Raw genomic sequence first — 9,261 nt, 5'->3', positions numbered from 1 at the left:
CGACATAAAAAAGAAATGAATATTAGTTCGACTTTGGGATACCAGCAAGAGTAAATTAATTTGCATTACAAAAGAAGTATCTTTTTTTGTAATCTTCTTGTAATTTATTTGCGTGAAACCTTGAGAAATACACATTTTTGTACGAGGCTTCGAATATGCTTCTTCTGTTCATTCAATTTGTATAATTGTATTTTTGACCTTGTATGCTAATGCAAAGCAATTCAATTACTCTGGCGATAAATTTCTTCCGTAAAGAGCATTAATTGAAGAACCGTATAAGGATAAGAAAGAAAGAGAATTATTTGTGAACAGAATCCAGTCAAACAAGTTCTCCAGTTTCTTTATCAGATAAGATAAGCTTTTTTTCCCACCCTAGGAGTACTTTTCAACAAGTCAGCATAGGTTAAGCCAAGTCTTTCCTATCAATTTGGGAATGAAAGGAATCCACCAGCTTCTTCCTCTATCACAGCTGTAGAAAATTTCACTTCCTTAATTTATTCTCGCACTTCCTTCTCCCTTTTCTGGATATTATAGAAGATACGGAAGGAGTAGTTAGTTATCAACCGCCTGCCCGGTATAAGAGTGTCTCCTGTTGGTCGCTAGCTGAGACCTTGAAGATAGTAAGATAACTAGGTAAGTCAAGATATGAAACTTTATTTATGAATTCTACTTGCTTATTTGTTTATAAATAATATCGATCCTTAGTGACCTTGATTACGTCTATTGGGTTTCGGTCTAAGCTGGCAGATATATTTCAAAAATTTACATAGCGATCTAGACCAGATCTTACTATATGCAAGCAATCAATTACACGCAGTTTATGAATCATGTTACACGCATGATCTAGCAGAGGGTTATGACTAGGGGCGGATCCAAGATTTTTGTCAGAGTAGGACGCTAATTGAATTCAAATAACTAATCGGGTTTAAACCCGTTAGCTAATCGGATACTATATATTAACCGTCAACATGATAAACACTTAAACCCATAATTTTACAAACTTCAATTTCAACTATTATGGATTCACATATGGACACAATAACCAATTTTTCATGAATTTAAATAAAATTGAAAAATAATAAAAGTTTGACCCCAATAATAATCTGTGGAAATTTTTTTTGTGCCGGTATTTATTTTAAGACACGCTATGTGTGTGCATAGTAGTAGGTTACAAACTTAGGTGCACAGCTGGTTATTTGAATTCAATGTTGTAATTAAGATTGAACTACTTGTAAGTTTTATGAGTTCTGGTAATACAAGTCTACGGACCGTTCAAACAAAAAAATATATATATTGTCCAGTATGATTGGATTTATATACACTTGTTGCATCATCCAAATTAAAATTTACTACATCTAGACTTCTATGTTCCTTTTTTTACTAATTATGGGAGTGGCCCAATAGAAGTGGAGCCGCCCAAAACAGGAACCCAAGTAATCCCTCAACAAAAGCAGCATCCGGATCTTACTATCCAACTTCTGATGCTTAATTATCCCACAACAACAATATAATTCGCATCAACAGCTGGAGAGTTTATAAAATAAGTTGGAGATGCAGTGTCAAAGTACTTTCCCGGATAGGGTGTTATTGAGTTAATTAACACGGGACGCGGATCGATCACACCCAAATACAGTATTTCCGATTTCGGGTGTCACATAAACTACTAAACGAGATATAAAATATGAAGAGTACGATGGAGTAAGCAATTTAATCCTCATTAACTTTACTCCACAATCAAACATGACCTTAGATTATTAGAGTAAAACCTACTAAAATCCCAATAATTCAGAAACCACATATTGTTATACAATCCCCATCTCTTTTTGAATTATTAACCTTCAAATTTACAAAAAAGAGAAAAGAAAAAAGAAAAATGTGCATAACATAATTAACGAAAGCAATAATTACTCTCTTCCTAGCAAAATATGCTCTTTGAACTAACGAACATTATTTATTAAATTATATCTACCTGAGCTCATATAATACATAATTTCATAATAATAAAATTAATATATATATATCGAAATATGAGGGAATTAATTATAAAATATACCATAACGGTGTTGTACAAAAAGACCCGGCCAAAAAAACTTTGTAACAAGTAACAAATTGTTGGTCGCTCAAGCAATGGATTTTCATGTATCATAAAAGCAAAAGCATGCAGTGGATCGAATAAAAGATGAAACGTATGGGTGTCCACATAGCACAAAGCAAAAGCAACAGCAACAGCAATGAATCGAATAGGTATGGCTGTCCACATAGAATTAACAAAGCAAAAGCAGTGCCATTATACTCCACCTCTTTCGGAAGCTTCAAATTTACAAAATAATAAAAAAAAAAACGGTACAACTGAAAGAAATAAATAATTACTCTTTAAACTAACAAACATAAATTATTGGTATAAATTATATCAACCTGAGCTACTTTAATATATAATTTCATAATAATAAAAATAATGGCTCTGGAAATCTTACGGAATTAATGATCAAATATTATCACAACATTACTGTATTAAAAAACCTAGCCAAAAAAACTATGTTTGTAGACAAATTGCTAGTCGCTCAAGCAAACAATTTTCATATCATCCAAAAGGAAAAAAAGAATGAAACATGTAGGTGTCCACATTGCACAATGCAAAAGCAATGCATGCAATATGCTGCACTTCTCCCAAGCCTTGCATTGCCAATATGCTCCACTTCTCACAACCAGTTACGACCAATTAAGCAAGCTTCAAATTTACAAAAGAGAAAAGGAAATAAAAAAAAAGGTTCAATAGAAAGAATGGAATAATGAGTAATCTTCGATTCTAGCAAAAATATAAGGAAAATAAATTGTTTGTGTTGTAGAACCACATTCTCCAACTAGCCCCATTCCAATTTCTCTTCCTCCTGAGCACTACCTGTCAAATTGTTTGTTTGTGTTGCAGCTCTCATTCAAAACAAAGATGGTGATGATACTCGATCCCTTCCTGTCAAAGTTCAGCGAATTTCTTGTGCAAATGGTGCAGAATGAGGTGGGCATGCTGCTGGGTATCCCTGGCCAGATCGAGAAGCTTCGCGACACCATACGTGACATTCAATGTATCCTTGCCGATGCTGAGATGAAGAAAAGCAAGAGCAGTGCCATCGAGCGGTGGCTCATGCAGCTCAAGGATGTCATGTATGATGCTGATGACATCATCGACCTCTGTCAGATCAAGGCAAAGGAGCGCCTTGCTGGCTCCAGTTCCCATTCCTCGTCAAATGCTCGTTGTGGCTGCCCTTTGCTCTCTTGCTTCCGCAACCCGATATTTGCCCATAAGATTGGTTCCAAAATCAAGGACATCAATTCGAGGCTAGACGGGATTGCCAAGAGAAAGACTGAGTTGGGCTTGATCGAATCACCAATCAGTTCTGGGCCTTCCAACCCAGTTCAGCGAGTGGACTCGGTCATCATCCGCGAGACTGATCCCTCAATTTTGCTAGCTGGTATTGTGGGAGAAAAGATTGAAGAAGATACTGAGCTACTAGTGAACTGGCTGACCAAAGAAGAGACGACAGAACTCCTTCCTGTTGCTACTATTCTAGGGATGGGAGGAATAGGGAAAACCACTCTAGCCAAAATGATCATTAATGATCCGAGAATTGTTGAGGAATTCCAGTTAAAAATTTGGGTATGCATCTCAAAGGAGGTGAAAGCAATAGAAGTGTTGAAGTGTGTGATCCGGGAGGCAGGAGGTGAGCCCGGTGCCGTCGAGAGAAGATCAGAGCTGGTCCCTTTACTCGAGAGGACCATTCAGAAGAAAAAGTTCCTTCTTGTTCTCGACGATGTTTGGATAGAAAGCCGAACGGTTTGGGACAACCTATTGTGTGCTCCCATGAGTCGCGGAGCATATGGGAGTAGATTACTTGTCACAACGCGAGATGAAAGAGTTGCGAATGCAATGAGGACATCAAAATTACATCGGGTGGATAAGTTATCTGAAATGGATGGCTGGTCCTTATTAATTAAACAGGTATTATATCACTCGTAACTATGATGGTATTTTACTATTTATTCCAAATTTGAATTTACATTGGAGGTGCCAACCTACTTAGATTTTCTCTATTTTTGTTAATGACTTCATATTGTTTGAAGAAGCAGACTACATCAAGCTTAATTAAAATTACAATTTTACATGTTCTTGTTGAGAAAGAAATGCAGTCAGATCATGGGCAACTAAACTATATTGTTCATTGCACAAAGTTACTAATATGAATACAAAGTCACTAACTTCAAGTGTATATAATTATTTGGCAGGTAGCCCCAAACGGAGTTGAGAGTGACATTCAAGATCTCATGGAAATTGGAATGCAAATTGTTAAAAAATGTGATGGTTTGCCTCTTGCCATTAAGAGCATAGGAGGTGTACTTTGCACAAAAGGCAACACGAGAGGCAACTGGCTAGCAATTCTTGAAAGCAATGTGTGGTCCATGGATGGGCTACCGGGAGATGTCCATCGTGCATTCTATTTGAGCTACGAGGACCTCCCATCACCATTAAAGCGATGCTTTATCTCTTTCTCCCTCTTTCCTGAAGATACCATGTTTAGCAGTACCGAGTTAATCTATTTATGGCTAGCAGAAGGTTATTTGCAAGATAAGGTCGATTTTTGGGAGTTGGGGCTTTTGTATTACAAAGAGTTACTACTGCGAAATTTTTTGGAAGATACTAAGAAATACCATGATCAGGCAGGATGCAAAATGCATGATCTTTTGTGGTCTTTCACCCGTCAATTGGGAAAAGATGAGAACTGTATCTTAGGTAATGGACAAGTTTTATCCAAGTTTGATAGTACACTGAAATTACGACGGTTATCAATAGAAGGAGATGTGGTAAACATTGAAATAATTAAAAAGAAAAAAGGGTTGAGAACATTATTACTTCGGGCTAAACCAGAATTTCCACTTGATGATCTTTGTAAAACCGTTTCTAAGCTACGCATTTTAGATATAGGTGGGTCCAATATCTCATGCCTACCTGATTCGTTGTTTGGCCTTGTCCATCTCAGATATTTAGATGTCCGTCAAACAAAGTTAAGAACCATTCCAAATGCCATAGGAAATCTAAGAAATAATTTAGTATTCTTGAATTGTGAAGGGTGCTTTGAGTTGTCACACATCCCCAAAAGCATTAGTAGTCTACCAGAACTGAGGGGTTTTAATCTTCTAGATACGAAGGTCAAGGCAATCCCAGCTGGATTAAATAATCTAGAAAACCTCAGGCATCTATATGGCTTCAAGCCATACAATAATAATTCGGAGGGATTCAGTAGTCTAGATGGGTTAGAATCTCTATCAAAACTCATTGTTCTTTATTTAGATGGCTTAGAGAAAGTATCTGATCAGAACATGGCAAAAGGAGCTAATCTTAGAAGCAAGAATAAGTTGGAGTATCTACGCCTTGGCTACATTTCAATGAGCTTTGAAGAACAACTTTCTCAAACTAACGAGAAAAAGATGACAAGTGAGGAGGTTTTAAATGAGCTTTTTCCTCCACCTTTCGTACAAGATCTTGAAATTATAAATTACTATGGTACATGCCTTCCCAATTGGTTGAATTTGGGAGCAGCCCTTCCAAACCTGAGACATCTTATTATTGAAAATTGTGCTTGCTTTGAGGGCATGGCACCATTAGGCCAACTCCCCAATTTGGAATACCTTTGTATTGAAGATGCATATTCAGTCGTGAATATAGGAGAAGAGTTCTTGTTGGGGGGTATCCAAAGCAAAGGCATAATAGAAATGGGTTATTCAGCCAAGCTTGCATTTCCCAAATTGAGTGAACTAATATTCATCAAAATGGCCAATTGGAAAGTGTGGGAGTGGAATAAGAGACTGCCAGCCATGCCCAAATTGAAGAAATTATATATTGTTGAATGTCCCCAGTTGAGATCTCTTCCAGATGGTCTTTCACACCATGCTACATCCTTAGAGTATCTACGTATTTCCAAGGCAGACAATCTGATTACTGTAGAGAACCTCCCATCTGTCAAAGAAATTGATGTTTGGGAAAATCGAATCCTTGAGAGAATTTCAAATTTACGCAGCATCTCATATATTGAAATTTCACAATGCCCAAATCTAAAAGCTGTGGAGAACCTTGAAACTTTACAACGGATAGCTTTAAGTGATTTTGAAATGGAATCCCTCCCGGATTACTTGGCAATGACAATGCCTCAGAAGATAAGAATCGACTGCAGTGAGGAGTTGCTGCGGAAGATTGCAAAGGAAAGAGAAAGTGGTTCCGAATGGAACAAATTTAAGCACATTCCCAAGGTGACTATCAATTCACCAGACGGATCTTTCTCAGCTATTTACCAGAAGACACCATTAAGTTTTACCACCAATATAAGAACATGGTTAGTAGCTTTAATTCTTTTATTATTACAAATAGTACCTATACTTCCGAATTAGTACCATACCGGTACAGTCCTGAGTTTCTTTTCGGAATTTGGCCCATTTCTCTATTTTATTCCTGATTTAACTGGTGTTTCTTATAAAAAGAACAAAAGCCATTTCTCGCTGGCTATCTTAAGTAGCACCCTGTCTTAATTATCTGATTGGTAATATGCATAAGAAATTTCTATCAGTTGACATCCAAAGGATTATCCAGAGTTATCTAATGAAAGTATATAATTTCAGGAATATAATCCCTTTTGGAAACAGTGACTCTGAGGAGATTTGAGAAACCCCACACCCTCCCTTCCTCCGCCTGCTCACCCCAACTCATGCCTCAGAGTCGCCCATCCATCCGCCCCTCTCGACCTCAACTCTGACAAAGCGGGTGCCGGTTCTTGTGGGCTATTCGAGTACCTTGCACTGGAATCAAGTAACTTGGGTACTAATGGTCTTTGTAACAATTCAGCACATAGCTTTTTATATATGAGTTAGAAATTATCACAAGTTTATATTGCTTGACACTCAAATTATCTTGGGCACTGATGGTCTTGGTAACCTACTGTTACACAGTTTAGATTATTTCTTTTAATGGGGAGTGTATGGTAAGTTGTAGATTCAAACAGTTTGTATCATTATAGTAGTTTTTAGTTTTGAAACAATTACTATCTACTTTGAATTACCAAGAAGCTTTGTCAGCACTTTACGAATAATAGAAAATTACAGAACTTAAGCCAAATGACTGGTTTCTTATTTGTAGATGACACTCAGAATTTTATTATTATTTTCTTGGGGGAAAAAGTTCTGGGCTTGAATCAAAATGCACAGGAAAAACTACAGAGCAATATCTTTTAAGCACTATTTACTTTCCACTAAGGATGGGTAACCAACTGTACAGTTGACCACCTACCAATAGGGTTTCTAATCGAGCAGTTTGTTAGAGAACCACCTATGAATTCGCATACATTGTGTTTCTCATCCAAGGAATGCCATCAGTTTACCATGTCTATAGTGAAATCAAGGGCCTACTGTCAGGAAATGTTACTTGTTCCTCTTGTGATGCCACCTATGACATCATGTAAATCAATTTGCATGCCTTTTATTTTGAGACTTGCAATATTTGCAATGTTTGCTCCATGTGTGTTCCGACAGTTAGACCTGATCAACCTGACATTTCATGTTAAAACAATCAATCTCTCTTGTATGAAAGTTCAATATTTTGAAGGAAGTTGAGATGACTAAAACATTTAATTTACCTTTTGTTTTACATGACAGTGAAGAGGAGGCAAGAAAAAAAATATACTCTGTTTCCACTACAACATACACTGGAATTGGTGCCCTAATTTCAGAGGAGCTCTCATACAAAGTCAAAGGTTGATAGTTTTCTTCATCTTAGGTCTGCCTGGCCTTCTTGAAACTTTTTTCAATGAGAAAAATAATACATGTATTGATATAAACTTGTATTCTCAGATTTGCCAGGCGTTCTTTGGGTTTTGCCTGATTCTTACTTGGATGTAGCAAACCAGGACTATGGAGGTATGTGCATTCAATGACTCTATTGATTTTTGTTATGAAAACTCAAATGTCTACAGAAAAGTTTGATAGGTATCAAAACTGTCTGTCTACTGTGGCAATAAATACTGATGCAACAAGTCACTGGTATAGTATAAGGTCCGTGATTGATTTTTCCTGGATTAAATCAAACACTAATGTGGCATACTTAAAAAATAGAAAGATTTAGATGACAGTTATTAAGTATCAAAGTTGTTTCAGGTCTAGCTACAAATGTAGAACTCCTGGATGGTGTAAATTAAAAACCCATGTCTTAATTTGTTCTGTTTTTACTTATTACAGATAGGGGATTTGTACATTGATGGGAAGGTGATTCCTAGACCCCAATTTCAGTTCACTGAGAGGCAATAAACACGAACCAGATCGAGGCCTCCGCCCAATGCCCGGCAGGAGACCATGGTTGATAGGAGGCCACTTCAACAAATGCAACAAGAAAACAAAAATGCTACACCAAAAAACAACAACCAATGATATATATGGTTTCAGCATCAGATGAATTGACCAAACTGCCCGTCTTTATTAGATCAAGAGAAAAATCACCAGAGTTTACAAATCATTTGCTTGGAATAATGCCCAAAAAAAACAGTCAGGTTTTGGTTTCTCTCAAAAAATGCACGAGGAAGCAGAGAAGTTTGGGCATTTATATGATAGGTATATGTTTATTTTTACTTTTTTTATGTTTTTCAGATTAATAGGGAATTGATGTACGTTTAAACAAGCTTGAGGTCTGCCCCAAATTAGGCGTTGATGAGGTTTTTTGTTTCCTTTCGGTACTTGTAATTAGTTTCCAGTTTGTCTGATCTCTCTCTCTCTCTCTCTCTCTCTCTCTTTATTATTAATATCTGCTGTTGATATTCTTAATAAATTAGCAATCAAATATAAAAATGTTGGAACTCATCATTACTGCGTAAGCATGTTGTGGGTAGGGGTGTTCAAATGGTTTGGTTTTTAACCGAACTCGAAAATTTCGGTTTAAATATATCGGTTTTTCAATTTAAATGGATCGGTTCGGTTGAAGTTTTGAATAATTTTGGTTTAAATGGATCAGTCCGGTTTAGACTTTTTAATGATTTTATATTGGACCGACCAGTTTATATTGGTTCGACTCTAATTTTATTGGTGTTATAATGATTTTAGTAAATCAAACCGGATCGAACGAAACCGAACTTCAGTTGTTGTGTATGACAATTGACAATGTATTCTTTTTGTTAATAATATACCAATAGGTTTACTTCGGTTTGAATCGAACAAATATTTTAGTTTGTTCGGTTC

At 36.6% G+C, this 9,261-nt stretch overlaps 1 protein-coding gene across 3 annotated transcripts; it reads left to right on the top strand.

Annotated features, from left to right (window-relative positions):
- The first annotated feature begins 410 nt into the window (after nt 1-410).
- Nucleotides 411-8,348, top strand: LOC144544204 (putative disease resistance protein RGA3). 3 transcript variants are annotated; one of them, XM_078292620.1, is made up of 7 exons: nt 411-633; nt 2,927-3,994; nt 4,279-6,380; nt 6,664-6,859; nt 7,693-7,790; nt 7,888-7,953; nt 8,276-8,348. In XM_078292620.1, the coding sequence occupies exons 2-4, from the start codon at nt 2,945-2,947 to the stop codon at nt 6,704-6,706; spliced, it is 3,195 nt and encodes a 1,064-aa protein (XP_078148746.1). In that variant the 5' UTR covers nt 411-633; nt 2,927-2,944; the 3' UTR covers nt 6,707-6,859; nt 7,693-7,790; nt 7,888-7,953; nt 8,276-8,348. The 3 variants fall into 3 exon arrangements, with proteins under 3 accessions (XP_078148746.1, XP_078148745.1, XP_078148747.1); XM_078292619.1 differs by having other exon boundaries at nt 8,272-8,345; XM_078292621.1 differs by having other exon boundaries at nt 7,693-7,813; nt 8,272-8,340.
- Nucleotides 8,349-9,261: the final 913 nt, after the last annotated feature.

The sequence above is a fragment of the Carex rostrata genome, chromosome 26 (genome assembly GCF_964058835.1).
Source record: "Carex rostrata chromosome 26, lpCarRost1.2, whole genome shotgun sequence".
NCBI lineage: Eukaryota > Viridiplantae > Streptophyta > Magnoliopsida > Poales > Cyperaceae > Carex > Carex rostrata.
Note: the sequence above shows the minus strand (reverse complement) of the source record. Positions and strands in the feature narration are given on the sequence as shown.

Bases quoted from the DNA above. Each gene is read 5' to 3' on its own strand.
- LOC144544204 (XM_078292620.1), top strand. From the start codon at position 2,945: ATGGTGATGATACTCGATCCCTTCCTGTCAAAGTTCAGCGAATTTCTT. The intron at 3,995-4,278 runs GTATTATATCAC...ATTATTTGGCAG, and splicing joins GGTCCTTATTAATTAAACAG to GTAGCCCCAAACGGAGTTGA. The intron at 6,381-6,663 runs GTTAGTAGCTTT...ATATAATTTCAG, and splicing joins ACCACCAATATAAGAACATG to GAATATAATCCCTTTTGGAA.